Genomic DNA, 20,638 nt, shown 5'->3' with positions numbered 1-20,638 from the left:
ACCGCATAAGGTTTGGCTCTGCCTAATGAGACATGTGATCACTGGGTATTCTGATATCGATTGAATCACTAACTTTGCTACATAACAATGACCTCTTTTCTAGCGCACATCAGACAGTTTGTCTTTTGATATAACCATTCACTATTGGGGTTCGGCTCCTTTACGTATTTGACTTATTTTATGCATTGATACTTGCACAATGGTTGAAGGGTGGAGTCCGGGAAGGTATCCCCCAGATATTACATGCAACTCATACTGAACCTTCTCTGCTGCCACCCATGGTGATACTGTGCAACCCTCGTGCAGCGGAATCCTAAGCAATGGTTTGATTCTTAGTTTGTGACGTGGTTTTAGGTATATTGATAATGTATACAGACGTACAACCAGAGAGCATGATTAGGCAAAGGCAAGTGATTAATCTGAAACTCATGTAATGCGGGCTATGCCCGGCGGCTAACTTCATGCTGTATGGGAATTGGAATCAAAATAAAACCAGCAGTATTTAGAAAGAGGATGTTATGCAACATCCAGAGCTGCCGACTTTGGAACTAGGGAGACGGGTTCGAGTCTCTGCGTTGGTTTTTCGGTGCCTAAAAAATAAACAATTTAAATACATTCCAATTGTTAACAAATAGTGACAAAACTGAAACAAAATGGCAAATGCAAAGGAACTCCCATAGAGTGAACGCATAGAGGAAGTAAAGCGACAATTTGAAAGCAGGGCAAGACAAGCATTTGGAATGCAATAGTCTTGTGTTTGCTCGAGTTAGAGCTCTTAGCGTTGTAAATTACTGACTAGACTTTTCTTGCCACACAGACTGAAAATAACAAGAGGAAGAGAGCTGCTGTTGGTTTATATTTACAGAGGGAGCCGGTGCGGAGGAGGGGCTAATTATACACCCACAGGGTAAGACAAACAGGCCAATACTGAAAGAAAAAGTCCCCTTCAGAAGAGATAAACAGGACATAGCGTAATTATACAGTAGTTTGGGCTGTTCCCAAAGAGAAAAAGGCATGACAAAGAGGCAGAGCTGACCACTAGCAAGCAATGATTTTTGAATGACAGTGGAACCAACAAATGACATCACTGGAACCCCAGTATAAGTATACTTAAAAAGTATACAACACTTCAAACGCTACGCTCGACCTAAAAAAACCTTTATTTTGGAAATCCGAGAGACAAAGAAATATAGCATGGGTCAAAGATTTATTTTCCAATGATACACCACTTTCTTTTTCACAATTCCAAATTCTATTTTATGGTCCCAATTAATTTATGCCTAAATATTCTTTTTATTAATATTATTCTTGATGTACTTTTTTCCTTGCCTTTCCTTCCTTCTTCTTCGGAATTACCCTTTTCTTTGTCCTGCTTTCTTACCTCATTTCCTAAGGCATCAAATATTTATAAACTTTTTCATTCTCCTGTTTTGACACGGCCTAAATCTAAAATTGAATCTCAATCGGAATTGGATTTGGGATGTACCTGGACTGTTCCTTTCTGGAATAAGATATGGCATAGATCTTATAGAATATCTAGATCAGCTTCTACCGCACAGTCACTTTTCTTTCATTACCACAGGCTTTATTTTACCTGTCTACTATAGTTAAATTTTCTGTATCCTCAACTTCAAATTGTTGGTCCTGCGATAGCCCAAGGGAGACCTTATACATATCCTCTTTGAATGTCCTCCCACTGTCTCTTTCTAGAGAAAAGTTTGGCGTCAGCTTACCTCCATTTTTCATTTGCGATCCCAATTATCTCCCTCAGTGCTTTTTCTAGGTAGCTTCTCTGCTAACATTGTTTCAGATAATGATCACTTAAAGCTGTTGGATCTCATGTTAGCTTTAGCCTTTCAGCAAATTACTCTTAATTAGATAAATGCATCCAACATTTCCTATATGGCTTGGTGGTATAATGTTTGCCACTACCATAGAATAGATATTGCTTTTACCTCTTTATGCTGCCCCTCCATAAATAGAGATCTGCATTGGTTACCTTTGACTGATTATTTTAATGCTGTTGCTTGCAATTTTACTAATTGTACATTATCTGAGAATTTTAAGCCACCATGAATTGTTTGTTTTCTCTGTTCTTGATTGAATTTAATTTTAGCTCAACTTTATGCTTTACTGAATATCACTGTTTTTAGCTTTTTAATACCCATTGTATCTTTCTTATCTTCATTGGTCTTGTTCCGTTTTTATTGTTTTCCCCCATTTTACAATTTAAAATGTTAAACAGGTTTTACAATTCCTTTCAAAATTATATCGTTATTATTGTGACAGATATCTTGTGTTGTTATTATGAGACCCATATGTATTTTGATTTTAATAAAGCTGATTTACCTTAAAAAAAAAAAGTCAGAAAGGTCAGAAGGCCATTTTACAAAACGTTTGTAATAGGGAAAAACTGTAGGAAATTAATTTTACATTTTATTCTGGTCAAACTAATACACAACAATAATCAATAAAGACAAAGAAAACTTTGAAATACCCGCTGAGAGAACCGCATTAGTGCCTGGAAGACAGTCAAATAGTCTCTCTTTTTGTGCTTCTGGTTTTGAAGATGTCATTGACTTTGATGCTGTTTTTCTGACTCTTGGCGTCAGACGTTTGAGATTTACAGCCAGCTGGCAGAAGCAACTGTTTAATATTCAGGGCATGGGCCAAATTCAATTCAGTTTGTTTGAGCTGGACACTAGCATTCAGGAGCATTTATTACTCTGGCTGGGATGCAGAACTTTGATCTCACTGCAGCTACCATTGGGTACCTCACTCAAAGACCTTTTAAAATCCAAGCTCTTGCACAGGGTGGTACTTGAAGAAAACTAGGGAGACAAAGCAGCGATTGAGCCTGGCTATCCTACTGAGCAGGTACAGAAACAACCAGAAACTTAATTTCGAAAATGTTAAAGCCTTGGTGCTAAATGTATTATTATTTGATGCAGCACAATTTGCTGTGCTATGTCTAATGGAAAGGGCAGAAATATGCCATATTTACCTAGATATGGCACATTCCTGCTTTCTCACAGCACTGGCGCACTTAGTGCTGCCTAGTGCTAATGCAGGCACCCTTGCACCTTAGTGCAAAGGTGCATGTGTTGCAGGCAGGATTGTTTATTTGAAGGAAGGGACACTATCCTGCACAAAAACGATTCTTTAAGGCATTTCCTCTTTCTAAGTGTGCTCGAGAGTTAAGGCACCCTTAGAAAAGGAAAAAAGTGAGGATAATAAAGATATTTCTCCTCATTGTGCCTCTATCGAGAAGCAGGGGTGTTGCTTGGTCAGTAAGATTGGATGGGTGGGCAAGCTTTATATTTTCCAACAGTCATGCTGGCATATCATGCTAAAACATATTATATGAGGGGCACTCATGAGAGTGACTTAAGGGGCAGTGGAAAGGGAGAGGAGGATGATTGTTAGGGGTACTTAAAACTCATCACTTTGTAAAATAACCAACATGGGTCAAGACCTTCATAACGGAGATGAGGGAGAATGTGTATGTCTGTGCTTTTGTCTATGTTTGTATATACAAAATCCCAGTTGAAATTAACAGACAACTCATTATACCTGACTGAAAGCATCTGTACCCAACAATACATTTCTTAGAGGGGTGTAACACCCCAAACACTCCTCCTGGGGCTACTCCCCTGTCGAGAAGATGTACAATTTTGATACATACCCAGATTTACTTGTGTTGATGAATTTGGCAATGCACCAAAATGCATGGGTGGATGAATGGGGACACCTACGGTCCACCCATGTAATGCCCACCCAGGGCAGAGTAAGGCAAGGCAGTAACTTGTGCTGTCTTGCGGTACTCTAGATTTACCAAGCCACGCAGTGCCCAAGCAATGTGGCTTCACGTGGCTTGGTAAATCTGGCTTAAGGACTGCGTTGCTCTTGTATCACCCTATGCAAGGATAACACAATCCTTTGATAAATCTGGGCCTTATTGTGCTATACATGCGCAACATAAAGCTCAGCAAACTGTAATCACATGAATTCTGAGGTAATTCGATGATGGTCGAAGTTTTGTATGTCTCTAGTTGGAAGTAGTTCGACTCCTATATCTACTTTCCCACATTTGCATGTAATAAAACACGTTTCTGTTACATGTCATAAAACAGGCAGATTCAGGAATAAACCACATTGATCCACGTCTAGTTTAACTATATATAATTTCATATATTGTATGCGATTACATTTGAGGAAATGTAACTGCTAATGGATTAGTGGAAAATGTTAAATCTGGTCTATCGAACCACAAAAATATGTAGTCCTAGAATGACAGAGCAGTATCCCATTGGTGGAGTGTGGTTGTTCCTACGCATCCACCCATGGATAGTGATGCATTTCGAGATTTACCTGGAGTGTTAGACCAGGGAATGTATAAAAATGTTACACCTTCCCAGGGGAGGCACAACAAAAAGAAATATCTTTATTTCTCCTCATTTTTCCTCTTTCTATGTGTGCTGCATTCTGCAGAACACGGAGAAAGAGAAAAAAAGCTCAGAGAATTATTTTTGTACATGAGGGTGTCCCTTCCTTCTCAAAAACAATTCTGCCTGCAGTGCAGGGACATTTTCACCATGACGCAGGGGTACCTTCGTTGGCGCTAGGCAGTCAAAAGTATCCAAGTGCAAGAAGAGTACTGGAATGTGCCATATAATGTTAAATATGGCACATTCCTTCCCTCTCTATTTCATGCAACACAGCAAGGTGTCTTGCTGCGTTGCTTGACATATTGATAAATCTTACCCTTTGTGTTGAGAGAAGAAAGTATAATGCATTGGCAAGCTAACCCTGCAAACCAAATATATTCAAATAATTCAAATCTTCTAAAGCTGCAAAAAAACTTTCTCTGATGCATGCCCTCTGTCTGACACTCACCTGCACTAAGAATCTTCTCCAATTCTCCCAAGGACTAAAATCTCATCTGTTTAAAACCCGCTAGAATGAATTCCGTAGCTCAGTAGCTAAAGGAAAGAGTTTGCTATGGTGGCCGCCCTTTAAGTAACTCCCTTCCATGTAGATGGCACTGCACTTTAATGTGTACAAACTTTCACTTATCTGGTGGGTCCATTTCGATAACATGAGTTCTTGGAAGCACTTAGGCCCATAATGATACTTTTTGATGCAAATCTGCATTAGCTATTGCATCAGCTAGCGCAATTCTGGGACGACAGCCGGGTGCCATATTTCAGGAATGGTGCAAATTGGTGCTAAGGCCCGGTTAGTGTCAAAATACATGACGCTAACCAGGTAGGAGAGACGTAAGGATAAATGGACGTTGTACTTGAAAGAATGGCGCTAGTCAGCTTATAGTCAAAAAAATGACTCTAACCTAACTAGCGTCATTTTTTTGACGCACAACCCTCATGGACATGACTCTTGTCTTAGTAAAGACAGGAGTCATACCACCCAGCCCAATGGCCATGCCCAGGGGAATTATGTCCCCTGGGCATGGCCATTGGGCACAGTGCCATGTAGGGGGGCCCAAGTTAGCCCCCCCCCCCCCCCACGGCACTTTAAAAAAAAAAAATACTTACCTGGACTTACTTGGGATGGGTCCTCCCCCCTTAGGTGTCCTCCAGGTGTGATTGCGGGTGGGTGATGGTGTCCCTGGGGGCAGGGAAGGGCACCTGTGGGCTGTTTCCATGGTCTCTGACCATGGAATATGGCCCACAGGTCCCCTAACACCTACCCTGACCCAGGTGTTAATTAATGGGACTAAGCAGGCTTAACGCCATTATTTAAAGCCCTCCTCCTCCCGTGCGTGATTTTTGCACGGGAGGATAAATAAGGCGCTAGGGCCTATGGGTCATTTTTTTCCCGGGAATGCCTACCTTGCATCTCATTGACGCATGGTAGGTTTTCACTGTTAAAAAATGTCGCTAACTCCATAACTTTGCAGCTAGACGGGTGATGCTAATTTGACGCAAACAGAGTATAAATATTGGCCTTAATGAGTGTATGGGCAAAGCAATGTGAACAGACTGTAGCCTCACTGTTCAAATTTCCTGCTAAAATTGGATCTTTGCCACCTGATGCTATTTTCAAAACATAAAAAGCTAGATCCATATCTGTCGCCACTTGTGCAGAGGTATACGGGTTTACAGATTACTCACAACTCCAGGTCAGGGAAAATTAATTTTTTGCGTTGGCTGCTATCACTTCCCAATATGTCCCAACTCTAATAAGTCATGAGGAATTAAGGCTCCAGGGGCTTTGCATAGGTTTGAATGGCCTTATAACTATGGAGTCAGGCAAGGCAGCTCATGTCGCTGCGTTGCCTTACTCTGAGAGAAGCGTTCCACAGGTGTTACAGTGGGTGTTCCCACGCAACATCCATGGAATTTGATGCTGCCACAGATTTACAAAATCATGTAAACCTGGAGAAGCAACAAAACCTTACTCCTCCCAAGGTGAGGTGTAACAAGGAGAAATATTTGTGTTTCTCCTCGTTTTTTCCTCTTTCCATGTGTGCTGCATTTAGCAGCACACATAGAAAGGGGAAAAGACCTCTCGGACTGTTTTTGTGCAGGAAGGGGGCCCTTCCTGCACAAAAAACATTCTGCATGCAATGGAGGCAACCCTGCACCATGGTGCAAGGGGCCTGCATTGGTGTTTGGCTGCCAAAGTGGCACCAGCGCAGAGGGAGAGGACATGAATGCCCCATATTGCTTAAATACGATGCATTCCCGTCTTTTTCATTTTGGCGTATGGCAGCGTAGCAAGATGGCTTGCTGTGCTTCCCTATGCCAAATCCCCATAAAGATGCTCCCCAATATTTAGGAGACATTATAAGGTTAGCACCAACCATGTTACGGTTTTCAGTCTGGTCTAGGCCTGAAGCTGCCCTTAGCCAAATGGTGATCACTGACGGTTTAAAAATGTCAAGAGCCCACGGTGCATGTAAAATATCTGAGGGCTAGTGGTAGAATGGATTTATACGAAAACCGGAAGAGCATCAGCCGATCTATCAAATCCTCAGTGAAAAATGAAATAATGAATCTAGTAACTGGGAAAAGAAAAGAAATGGAATTGAAGAAGTCAATTGAAGCATATCTTCCGTTGTGCACAACTTCCTGCATGGAATCATACCTAGCCATGTGCCACATCACCAGAGGTTCTATCTGATTAGATTCAGAATATATATGGTTCACTATCTGGTATCTTATTCTTCAGACGTCTGCACCAATAGAGAATTGATAACTCGCCCACACGACTCAATAGCTCCCCAGTCGCAGCTGCATCTGTTGTTTATTTGTACATTATATAAGGACTCGAGATCACATATCCTAAGACCCTTGCTGAGGGATCTCAATATTAGAATGTGTAAAGTGACATTCATGCACCTCAAGTTGCTCCAAACTGATGTGGTCTGCTACCCAATCTACAGATGTATTTCTGTCGCAGTCAAACAGCAAAGATTAGTTTGAAAATAGAGGCGTGCAGCCCTATTTTGTTAATATTTATGTTATGTTTTAGTATTGTTGCACTTAGTTACTTTATGAAATATGATGTAAGCAAGGCCCTTGTACAAGTTTCATATTTCTTTAGAGTAAAATAAGGGATCATGCACGGATTAAATTTGGAATATGCTGATTTTAATGTACAGATTGGTGAAGTGTATGTTATATCTGTGCCTTTACGGTTTCTTTTTAAACCGCATAAGTATTGAAACTAGGAGGCATGTTTACAATGCCCCTGTGCCACAATAATGCCACTGGAACGTCACTTTTCTGATTCTCTGGAGGTGTAGTGTGCCCGCACATTTTTGTGTCAAGCTACATTGTTAGGCTTTTCATTGTAAATATTTGCCCCATTCACGCATAACTCTGCTTGAAAGGGGCGTTCCGTGGGTGTTGCTGTGGGTGTCCCCACACAGCACCCATGGAATCTGGCGCATTGCCAGATTTACAATGTTTCTAAACTGGGAAGTCGCCAGATTCTTACACCATCCTAGAAGGGGTGTAAGCGGTTTGAAAAAAGGAAAAATACCTTTATTTTTCCTTGTTGTTTGCTCTTTCTATGTGTGCTGCATTCTGCAGCACACATAGAAGGAGGAAAACGTCATTAATAATTGTTTATGTGTAGGAAGGAATCCCTTCCTGCACATAAACAATCACCCCTGCAACAATCATCCCTGCAACGCAGGCTCCCTTGCACCTGCAGAATGCAGCACACATGGAAAGAAGAAAAAACGGGTAGAAATGTTATTTCTCCCCTTTGCACCACTTTAAGGCCACCCCTGAAGTGGCGTAGGAATCTGATGCTTTTCCAGCCTTGTTAATCTGGGAATGCATCAGATTCCATCAGGTTCCATGGGTGCTGCGTGGGAACACCCCAAGCAACCCCCAAGGAAAACCCTTTTCACACAGAGTTTTCTGTAAAGGGGGCCATATTTACAAGGCCATGAAAAGCCATGCAAGGTGGCTTTGCGTGGCCTTGTAAACATGGGCCAAAACACTGCGCCACCGGAGCATAAAAAAAAAGTATGTTCCGGTGGTGCAGTGGGCCGCTAGTGCTTTGTAAATGAGGCCCTGATTGTTTTGAAAAATGAACTTAGAAACATTTATTCCTTCCCCCTTCCTGACAACTATGCCAATAGCGAACTAAAAGGCAAGTCAATTGTCATGTGCGCCCTCTGGGTGGCCTTGAATTTTATTCAGTTCGCATCCTGACTGCATTTATTTGTATTAATGGAGAAAAAGGAGGCAAAGGATCACACAATTTGGACAAGTGGGTAAGCCAGCATTGATTCCAGGTTTTCTTATTTCACAGTGTTTAATTCGGCCACTAATGGTTATTTCTAGCTCACTCTCATTTTACCTCAAAAGCTAATGCTTTATCTTTAAATCTTGATGTATGAGCTTAGAGCATGGGTGGCAGACAGAGGCTATATGAAGGATCGGCTTGTATGGATCTCAAGGGTCCAAGAGAACCTCGACATGAGCCATAGACAGGATCTTGACCCAAGCCTTTAGTGGCTCCTCCACCTCCATGACATAATGGCAATTAAGGGTACAGAGGCATAGAAAGGATATGATTTGACTATTAAGAAACAATTTGATAAAGCTGGAGCACCAACACAACAGTGTAGGATTCCTTGTTTCAAGATTCATACCTTTTTCACTATACCATGTTTCACTGAGTGCACTGTTAGGCCCATATTTATACTCGGTTTGCGCTGAATTAGCGTCTTTTTTTACGCTAATACAGCGCAAACCTAACTCCATATTTATACTTTGGCGCTAGACACATCTAGCGCCAAAGTTATGGAGTTTACGTCATTTTCTGGACATGAAAACCTACCTTGTTTCAATTAGATGAAAGGTAGGTGTTCCCATCCAGAAAATGACGATATGGCCTTAGCGCCATATGTATCCCCATGCTAAAATCTAGCATGGGGGGATGGGGGCCTTAAATAATGGCGCTAAGCTTTCTTAGTGACATTATTTACCGCCTGGGTCAGGGCAGGCGTTAGAGGTCCTGTGGGCCTTTTTCCATGGTCCGAGACCATGGAAAGAGCCCACAGGTGCCCTTCCCTGGCCCCAGGGGCAGCCCCACCCACACCAGAGGGACACCACAGGATGGGGGACCTATCCCAGGTCAGTCCCGGTAAATATATATTTTTTTCTCAACCGCTAGGGGGCCCTGACTTGGGATCCCCTGCATGGCGCTGGCCCCAATGGCCATGCCCAGGGGACATTTGTCCACTGGGCATGGCCATAGGGGTATTGGGCATGGCTCCTGTCTTTACTAAGACAGAAGCCATGTCCATGGGGGTTGTGTGCCAAGAAATGGCGTTACACTGCGTAGAGGCATTTTCTTGTCTCTAAACAGTGTAGCACCATTATTTGGCGCACAAGCTCTGGTTTTCCCTACGCCTCCCCCACACGGTTAGCGTCCTTTACAAGGGCGCTAACAGGGCATTAGCGCCGGCTAGCGCCATTCCATAAATATGGCTCCTGGCCGGCGTCCAGGAATGGCGCTAGACAGTGTTAACACAGTTTTGGGTGTTAAAGTATAAATATGCGCTTTAGTCCAGGTGCTCTCTCCCCATGGGTAATTCCAAATGATTTTTGAGTAACAGTCTTGTTTGCTTATAACATACTTACTACCAGTGTTTAGTTTGGTTTACAGTTTTACTATTGCTTTAAAAATGGAGCAGAGAAATAGGTTGAGAAAGTGATTGTCCTAGAGCGCACAATTTATCACAAACGGTTGGCAGAGAATAATAAAAAACATGCCTCTAGGTTCCATAGTTTCCATCTTGCTTTTTACACAACAGCCGGGGTCTGAGTGGTTCTGATGGTGACACTCAGGGACAACTGTCACCATAGAAATACCTCTGTGCTGTGGAACCTACGCAGACTTTAAGTACAGAGGGGCATAATTGGTGCAGGGCAGCACCACAAGTCTTCTTGCTGTGCTGCCTACACAAATTTGAAAGGGCAGAAATGCACCATATTTACAAGATATGGTGCATTTCTGTCTTTCCCCTCTGTGTTGGCGCACTAATTGCTGCCTAGCGCTAAACAGGTACCCTAGCAACAAAGTGCAAGGGTGTCTGCATTGTTGGCGGATTGTTTTTGTGGTAGAAGGGGCATCCTGAGAGGGATTTTCCTCTATTCTGCAGCACACATAGAGAAAACAACGAGGAGAAATAAAGATATTTCGCAAGTGCTGATGCGTCATTTCCACACTTGTTTACAAGTTATACTTAGCTGATTGTTTCCAGCAAATTAGACCTCTCATAGTTTAACAAACTGGTAGAAGATTGGAGCTTTATGCCGCTATTGTCTGAAGTCTTCTTTCTAAGGGCCTGATTTATGAAAACTTAACCCTGCCTTTGCTTCATAATTATATTTTCTAAGTTTGCAAAATGACGCAAAGGCGGCGCTGACTTTTCATAAATCAGGCCCTAGATGCAAACTGTTTTCTGACCCATGCACATCACGAAAAATAAAAAGAATAATAACTTTAAAGAGACAATTAGAGCTACTCTATAGTTATGGTTGGGGCCTCATTTCCTTAAAAATAACTATGTGAAATGGTAAATTTTTTCTAAATGTTTTTTCATCTATCCAAGATCAGTATTGGAAAGTTTTAGTGGGTGAAAGGAGGAGGGGGACATATTGGTTAGTTCCAAAATGTGTATTTACCATTGAAAGTTCTGTAGTAATTTGTGTTCAATTAAACAACAAAAACTACTGGACACATTTAAACCAAACACAGCAAGAAGGATGGGCTCAGTCAACTTAAAATCTTTTTGTGGTCTGTAATCCGTAAAAAGGGTTTGAGCTATTGAGAAAAAGAATATTAGTAAGATATTGTGTCAGTTTATTTTGTAAACTGTTCCGCAATCTAAAATTAGCATCAAAAACAGAATCTGTGTAAGTGAGATGTTTTTCTTCTCTTGTCAGACATGTTGCATTTCCAAAACCAATAGTCCGGGTTTAGGAATGTTTAACTATATTTGATTTTCTTGAGAGTTACAATCTGACCAAGTGACTCATAACAACAAAAATAAATAAAAGAGAGGCTCTAGTAGGGGAAAGTTGCTTGGGTCTCCTACCTGGTCTGGGGGCCAGGACACCAAGCTAATTATCTTCCTCTCCCTCCTACGCTGACGGCACCCAGCTGATTCTCTCCATCCCAGACGAACCCACAGCTGTCAAGACCAACTTCCACAACTGGATGAAGGCAGTCGTCACCTGAATGAAAGACAGCTACCTCAAGCTTAACTCAGACAAGACTGAAGTCCTCATCCTGGCCTCCACCCCCCCTGCCTGGGATGACTACTGGTGGCCCACAGTGCTCGGAAACCCCTCCCCCATACCCATGGACCATGCACAAAACCTCAGCATCATCCTGGAACCTCGCTCTCAATGAACCGCCAAATCAGCGCCATTTTGTCCTCCTATTTCCACACACTCCACCTGCTTTGTAAGATCTTCAAGTGAATCCCCACCGAGTCCAGAAAAACGGTCACCCATGTTCTCGTCAGCAGCAGACTCGACTACAGCAATGCACTCTATGCTGGCACAACCCAGAAACTCCTAAAGAAACTGCAGAACATCCAGAACGCCTCCACCTGACTCATACTGAACATCCCACGCCACAGTCACATCACCGGCCACCTGAGAGACCTTCACTGACTACCTATCAACAAAAGAATTACCTTCAAGTTCCTCACGTACATCCATAAAGCCCTCCACAATGCCGAACCTGCATACCTCAACCATCACGTCTCCTTCTACACTCCCACCAGACATCTCCATTCCTCCCAACTGGCCCTGTCCACCATCCCACAGATCCGCAAGACCACAGCTAGAGGAAGATCCTTATCCTAACTCGTGAAGATCTGGAACTCCCTTCCTCTGCACCTCAGGCAATCACCATCGCTGCTGCAATTAAGGAAGGACCTCAAGACCTGGCTTTTCACTTAAACCTCAGATCCACCCCCACCCCCACCCCCACTCAGTGCCTTGAGACCCTTAGGGGTGAGTAGTCACGCTTTATAAGAATCCTAATTGATTGATTTAGATAGACTCAAAACTCCCTATTAAATATTTTTAAAATCTGGGTTGCTTACTTACCTCGGTGTGGCTTGCACTGGATTCGGGAGGGTGAGGGTTTATCAACATTTCCTGGCCTTGCTCAAAGGTTGGGGAGTGCAATGCATATGGTACGAACCCTCACCACCCTATTAGATCCATGTCTTTGATCATAGATCAGAGAGCAATGTGTGTTGAATATCTCCCTGGAAAATGTGGCTCCTCTCAGCTGCCAAGGTCTTCTTTCACTGCTATTTGTGACAATGAAGGAGGCGGAATGGTGCATCTGACAGCTACCATGGCCTTTCAAACACACCAGGAGGGCAGAATGGCGGTCTGATAACTTGGTTCTCATGCACTAGCACTATTTTCAGCTGAAGGACTGGGCCAGTCGACAGGTACCCTGATCTTCTACAGTTAGACAGGATTTAAAAAAAACTTTTATGTAACTACCCTTCCCCATGGATCAAAAATAACATCTGTTATCTAAAAAGTGGAAATACATGCTTGTTTCTTGTTTTCTGCAGGAATTTGTGTATGTTGAAGGAGGTAATGCTGCTTTTCAAATATAGGGGGTTATTCTAACTTTGGAGGAGGTGTTAATCCGTCCCAAAAGTGACGGAAAAGTGACGGATTTACCACCAGCCGTATTACGAGTCCATTATATCCTATGGAACTCGTAATACGGCTGGTGGTATATCCGTCACTTTACCGTCACTTTTGGGACGGATTAACACTCCTCCAAAGTTAGAATAACCCCCATAGTTTGGCCCAGCTTCATTAAGGATTGCATTACCCTTGCGTCACACAAGCTGATGCAAGGCACATGCACTTAAGTCAGATATACTAAGCCACACAGAGTCACCTTGTGTGCCTTAGTTAATCTGGAGTAACTCAAGACAGCAAAAGTTTCTGCCTTGCTTTACTCTGCGTTGGGAAGGCATTCCATGAGTAGAACATCGGTGTTCCCATGGATCCAATATAGAACAGGAGCCCCCTGAAACTAACTTACAAGTCCTGGTGAAAGGGGGAAGAAAACATATAACATAACACAATACTCCCGCTAGACCATACAATATTTACACTTGGATTTAATCCTAATGATTATTATTACTAGGCCTGAACATCCCTCTAGATGAATCACAACAACCAATACATAAAAAATATATAATTTTTATTTCATGTACATACTGCTCATTCTTCTCATGTGTTCTGGCACCCACTCTTTTTTTGCTATATATCAATAATTGCATCCACTACTTAGAGAACTGTATAAATGATTCACCTAAATTGGTTGGGAAAAAAATCCCGTGTCTGCTATATGCAGATGACACAATTTTGATATCTAAATCGCCAATGGGAATCCAAAACCTGATCAACCAATTCTGTGTTTTTTGTAGTGACTATGGTCTGGACGTAAACATTAAGAAAACAAAACATATGATATATAGTACCTCCAAGAAACGCTCGCGCGTTAGCATAGAAATGAACTCGATTCCATTGGAGAAAGTAGAAGAGTTCGACTACTTGGGTTTCAGACTATCGACCACAGGCAAATGGATGGCAGCCATTGACAAAGGGGCTCTCATTATAAGCCAGAGAGGTGGGGCCCTTGTCCGTAGATCGAGAAAGGCTCCGAGTCCCCCCTTGAACATACTTGCAGAGATCTACAATGTCCAAATCAGAGCAGCGGCCCTCTATGGAGCGGAACTTTGGGGGTCCCACAAAAAACTCGATACTCTGCAAACCAAGGAAAACCATTTCCTCAGACAGATTGCCCGGCTAGGTATGGGCTCACCAATGACCCCTCTAAGGCTAGACCTAGGTCTAAACAGTATCAAAACCACAGCAGCCCTAAGGCCTCTCTCCTATTGGATTCGCTTATGGAAATCTGTTGAACTCGAACCATATAGGCTGGCTATAAGAGAGCTCATAGCCACCCCCCAGGCACTGGAGAAAATCCCATGGCTGAAGGAAATGAAATCTGCCTGGGTCAAAATAGGTTTTCCTTCCTACTGGAAATATCCGGATCAAATCCCCGATAACGTAAAGAAACTTGTCACAAAAAGATATTGGGAGAAAGTTAATGAAGACTCCTTGCACCAAAAAGGGGCGGGCAGGCTAACAATGGAATTTCTCCAACTCAAGCACGAGCCCTGGCCTGAGAACTTCTTGAACCTTCCCATGCCTCCGTACGCCCGTGCTTTATATCTCCAACTAAGATATGGTACACTGCCTATTAATGGTTTTAAGGCTCACTGGTCATCTAACATCGCCTCAAATGATAGATGTATCTCTTGCTAAAATTGTAAAGAAACAATAGAGCACATACTATTTTTCTGCCCTCTGTATAAAAGTCCCAGAGGGAGGTGGATCATTCCCCTCTGCAAAAATATGTCATTACATGATAGAGCAAACGCCACCAGAATCTGTACATACGACTCATCCTCCGTGGTAGCTATTACAGTTACCAGATTTTTAGCGGAGGCCTGGTACATCCGGCGTAGGCTTATTGTTTCAAAGGGCATGTGAGCCATCCTGACATTAGTCGACAGAAGGAGTCTCAACTGTTATTTTTTGCCTCTATATGAGGATTGACGAGGGCCAGGTCTTACGGGAAAACAATTGCACACATTGGTATGTTAGACAGAATTTTATATCCTAGCTTTTATCTTTTTATCCTTAACATTTTAGCCATGTCTTATTTATTGTACTTTTTATCTACAATCAAATACTTAGTCTTGTTGATCTTATTGTTATACTGTCCTGATTATTACTGTTTATATATTGTTATCTTGTTTTTTTAACAAATATTATTTTATCATGTACGATTGTTATCTTTGTTACTCAAAATGGCCTAGATCTCTAGACCGAATGAACTCAAATAAAAACAAAAAATACTGCTCATTCTATTCTATTTAAAAAACAATGGGCCATATTTATACTCTGTTGCGCCGTATTTGTGTCATTTGTTTTACGCAAATCTGATGCAAACCTAACTCCATATTTATACCTTGGCGTTAGACCCATCTAGTGCCAAACATATGGAGTTAGCGTCATTTTTTTTACAGTGAAAACCTACCTTGCATCAATAAGATGCAATGTAGGCATTTGAGGGCAAAAAATGACTCAAAGGCCCTATCGCCTTATTTATCCTTCCGTGCAAAAATGGCGCACAGGAGGAAGGCGGACCTAAATATTGGCGCTAAGCCTGCTTAGCACCATTATTTAACGCCTGGGTCAGGGCAGGCATTAGGGGACCTGTGGGCTCATTTCCATGGTGGAACTCAATGGAGTGAGTTCACAGGTGCCCTCCCCAGGCCACAGGGACACCCACACCAGAGGGACAGCAAAGGATGGGGGACCCCATCCTAGGTAAGTAGAGGTAGTTACTAATGATTATTATTTTATGTGACATGGGTGCCTAGTTTGGGCACCCCTACATGGCACCGTGCCCAGTGGCCATGCCCAGTGGAGATAAGTCCTCTGTCCTGGCCATTGGGCTGGGGGACATGACTCCTGTCTTTAATAAGACAGGAGTCTCCTGTCTTTAATAAGACAGGAGTCTTGTCCATGGGGGTGCTTAAAAAAAATGATGCTAGCCAGGTTAGAGTCATCTTTCTACTCTAACCTGACTAGTGCCATTCTTTGACGCACAACCTCTTGTTTTCCCTACCCCCCTACCCGGTTAGCGCCATTTATTTTGACACCAATCGGGCCTTACCGCCAGCTAGCGTCATTCCTTAAATATGACGCCCAGCTGGCATCCAGGAATGGCACTAGTCGGGGTATACTTTTTGACTCAAACCTGCGCTAACGCAGGCTCGCATCAAAATGTATAAATCAGGGCCAATGTTTTCTTTTCAGCTTAATTGCATATATTCATGTTCACAACAATAGTACATATATATAATCTCAGAAACCTATATAATGGTTCAGCAATCTTATCTTTACACAGAAACCTCATTAAACACACACAAAAATAATTGTTCCCCTTCCACACCACAAAAACTCACTTTATATCCAATCCACTCACACACTCCCACATACATACCCATTGACTTTCATTTACTCATTTTAATCTCCAGTCACATATAGCATGCACATTCCAAAGAACACAACGAAAGGTAATCCCCAGTGTTCTGCTGTTGGTCTGTGTTTTGTGTAAAGGTAAGATTGTTGAAACATAATATATATTTCTGAGATGTATATATATGTATTATTGTTGTGAACATGAATATATGCAATTAAGCTGAATATTGACATAAAAAAGATAACAGTGGGACAGGTTTAAGAGCCTGTACTGCCTCCTTGCACCACATTAGCAACCTTTTTAAAACTTTAATGTGGCCCAACGCAGCCAAAATCACTGCACCAAATTTACAAAGTGACGCAATAAGGCTACACTTTGTAACCCATTGCGCTACATTATGCCTGCGCCATGCAGTATGTATGCATAGGGGGCATTCCCCCATTAGAGGGGCTGAAAAATGGCTCAAAGCAATCTGAGAGATTTCTTTGCATCATTTTTTTCGGCACTATTAATGTCTGCTGAGGCGTTAAAAGGAGCCACACCGTTGTTCACAATGGGCCTCAATGGGCTTTGCAGGATTAGCATCAAACTTTTTGACACTTGTTATGCCTGGCATCCTTGGGGTAGTTTCCTCTGTGTTTTTGCCTCAGCTTCCTGTGTTTTTGGCTGTGCTGGACGTTATTTTTGCTGGTTTTGGTACTCTGGGCACTTTACCACTGCTGACCAGTGCTAAAGTGCAATTGCTCCCTGTGTAAACTGTATGTGTAATTGGCTTTTCCATGATTGGTATATCTGATTTAATAGTAAGTCCCTAGTCAAGTGCACTATAGGTGTCCAGGGCCTGTAAATCAGCCGCATGAGTAGCCCTGCAAACATGGCTCAGACCTGCCACTGCAGTGTCTGTGTGTGCAGTTTTGAACTGCCAATTCGACCTGGTATGTGTACCCACTTGCCAAGCCCAAACCCTCCCTTTTTGTACATGTAAGGCACCCCTAAGGTAGGCCCTAGGCAGCTCCATGGGCAGGGTGCAGTGTAAGTTAAAAGTAGGACATGTACTGGTGTGTTTTGCATTTCTTGACGGTGAAATACTGGCAAATTCTTTTTTCACTGTTGTAAAACCCATCTCTCTCATAGGAAAACACGGGCTGCCTTTAAGTAACTTTTAAGTGCAGTTTACCTTTGGGGGCAGATAGATTAGTAGAGTTTGGTTCTCTTAACACACAATTTTAAAAATTACATATTTTGGCAAAGTTGGGTTTAAGATTGTCAGTTTGAAAATGCTACTTTTAGAAAGTGGCAATTTTCTTGCTTAACCGTTCTGTGCAGCTGCCTGCTTGTGTGTTCCATGTCTGGGTCAGACTGACAGTTGGGCTGTTTGAATCTCCACTAGACAGTGACACATAGGGAGCTTGGGTGTAGCATGCATATCCGGATGAATTTCCTGGGCCACAGTGGGGAGGAAGGAGCTGACACTTACACCTGTACGGGCTGTGCCCACCCTCGCACAGTGCATTCTCCAAGCTCCTGGTGTGTGCCAGGGGTCAGGCCTGGCAAGGCAGGATCTTGTCAATAACAGTGACTTTCCTTTGAAGTTTGCCTACTTCAAAGGCAAAAAGGGTTATAAGTGTGGATCCAAAACCCCAGATTTGTAGATTATTTCTGGACTCAAGAAGAGTCTCTGCCAAGGAAAAAAGCTGAAGAGCTGGAGGAGGAGTACTGCCCCTTTACCTGTGAGTGTGCTTTGCTGGGTTGGCCTGTAGTGGCTGCCTCTGCCTGAAAGAGGACAAAGCCTGGACTTTGTGATATATTCCTACTTGTGAAGTGTCTCCAAAGTCTTGGATTGAGCTTGCCCCCTGTTTTGGAATCTCAGGGCCATCAAAGACTTCCTCTGCCCTCAATTGGACTCTTGCTGAGACTCCTACCCTGCCAAGTGGTGCCCACTCCAGTCCCTGGGACCTTGAAAGGTGTAGCTGGTGGAACTAAGACTGAAATTCCACGCACAGGAGCCATGCAAGGAAAAATTAGATGCACCACCTGCAACCCGGCTGTAAAAACGACGCACCACCTGCATCGTGGCTGAGAAATCAATGCACAACCGGCATCGTGGCTGGGAAATTGACTCATCACCTGCATCGCGGCTGGAGAAACAACGCAACATCTGCTTGCGGATGCTGAAAACGACAAAAGCCACACGAAGCGTGGTTCCTTTCGCATGCACCGTCGCTAGGTGTCAAAATCAACATGAACCTGTCTGGACCTGAGGTTGCCCATCCGGAAATCGACGCATCGCTCTCTTGAGGGAGAGAAAAACAATGCATCGCCTACCTGACCGGAGAAGAAATGACGCACGGCCTCACTTGAGAGTAAGAAATCGACACATCACTGACTTTTCTGCTGCACGCTCACTCTTGCAGCTTTTTTTTTTACACAAACCAGGTACTTTGTGTAACATCAACGGATCCATTGTTTTCTATCTAGTAAGTCTCTTTTTAACTTAAAAATTCATAACCTTGCTTGTGTATGTTGGATTTTTGTCATTTTGGTCTTATATTTCTTTTGCACGCATTTTTCACACAGATTTCATATAGCTAAAAAGAGTAATTAATTATTTCAAATGGACTTCTTCAGTAATGTCGATGGTTATGTGATGTTGTCAGTCATCTCACAAATGATACAATTTACAAAGTATTCAGTGACATTAAGTGAGGACAAAAGCAATGGACAGGGATAAGTTGTGTGAGTGCATGCCACAGTATAGCTAGCAAATTACAGTGTTTTTCAGATTTTGGATCATAAAAATGATGTCCCTTCAACTGAATTTTTTAAGGTAGTAATAGTAACAACATTAATAATAATATTTATTATCATCAGCACAATGTTTGGTTAACTGATGGTTTTCTTGTGTTTGCACAGAATGGAGCCATTTCAACACCTTACAGGATTTTGTATACTTTATGTCAGCCTCCTGAGATCTATTTCAGGTAGGAACCAGTACATCTCTGATTCTTCTTGCAGATCATGAGAGATCATTATACCATTTTCCAAGCGGAACATGAACAGAAGCCAAAATCAGTCCCTGGGATAAAGTATTCCTGAGCAACATCACAAAAGATATTAGTTATATATAGTACAATTTGTGGCTTGTGAGCAGTTTGAGCATGATTACTAATCAATCCCTATCTGTTCTGTCTGTAAAATGCTGATAAAAAATGTGGTTAATCAATGTTGCTAATTTTTCTGACATAGAAGACCCTTGGAAAGATAAAAATAGAATTGGCTTACTGGGGATTGCCCGTTACATTTACAACTTGATGCTGGCAGACATCACAGAATTCCCTTTTGTTCTCTGCTCCTTTTTATGGGGTTATCTCCAAATGCTTTACCTTCCTCCTCCTCCTCCTCCTGGCGGTAGGAAAGCACCCTTTTTGGCATGGTTAGCCCCCACTTTTTGCCTGGTATCTGATGCCATTTTGACTGAAAGTGCATCGGGTTCCTGCTAACCAGGTCTTTTGTGTCAGATCTCTTTCCCCTTAAACTGCACAGTTGTTTCCCACAATTGTCAAAACCTTTAGCACCCTCTGTAAGTCCCTAGTAAATGGAACCCCTGGAACCTAGCGCCTGGGGTACAAAAGAGGGCCCCTAAGGACTGCAGCATGAATTATGTCACCCTAAGGGATACCTCACCAAGCACACGGCAGGCTGCCATTGCATTCTGTGTGTCTTGGTGCAGACAAATACGAAAACCCAACATGGCACACAGCCTGTGTGCCACGTCCCCTAACACGGCATGTTATATATGTAAGTCACCCCTCTAGCAGGCCTTACAGACCTAAGGCAGGGTGCATTATGTAACATGTGAGGGCATATCTGCACAAGCAGATATGCCCCTGCTATGTCTTTGTCGATTCTCAGACCTAGTAAGTGACCAGGGAAGCCATTTTAAAACATGTGCTGGACTCTGGTCACTAGGAGTTCCCGAGCTACATGATGACTTCATTGAAGGTAGCGATGTTTGGTATCAAACATCTCGTAT

At 42.7% G+C, this 20,638-nt stretch overlaps 1 protein-coding gene across 3 annotated transcripts in view; it reads left to right on the top strand.

Annotated features, from left to right (window-relative positions):
- Positions 1–2,726: 2,726 nt before the first annotated feature.
- Positions 2,727–20,638, top strand: part of LOC138268196 (butyrophilin subfamily 1 member A1-like) — a 354,320-nt gene continuing 336,408 nt past the window's right edge. For all 3 annotated transcript variants that reach the window (XM_069217628.1, XM_069217627.1, XM_069217625.1), the window contains exons 1-2: positions 2,727–2,877; positions 19,519–19,586. In XM_069217628.1, the coding sequence (XP_069073729.1) occupies positions 19,520–19,586 (67 nt within the window). In that variant the 5' untranslated portion in view covers positions 2,727–2,877; position 19,519. The remainder of the gene's footprint in view (positions 2,878–19,518; positions 19,587–20,638) is intronic.

This window comes from Pleurodeles waltl, chromosome 12, assembly GCF_031143425.1.
Source record: "Pleurodeles waltl isolate 20211129_DDA chromosome 12, aPleWal1.hap1.20221129, whole genome shotgun sequence".
NCBI classification, from domain to species: domain Eukaryota; kingdom Metazoa; phylum Chordata; class Amphibia; order Caudata; family Salamandridae; genus Pleurodeles; species Pleurodeles waltl.
The sequence above is the reverse complement of the archived record's forward strand: the minus strand, read 5'-3'. Positions and strand labels throughout refer to the sequence as shown.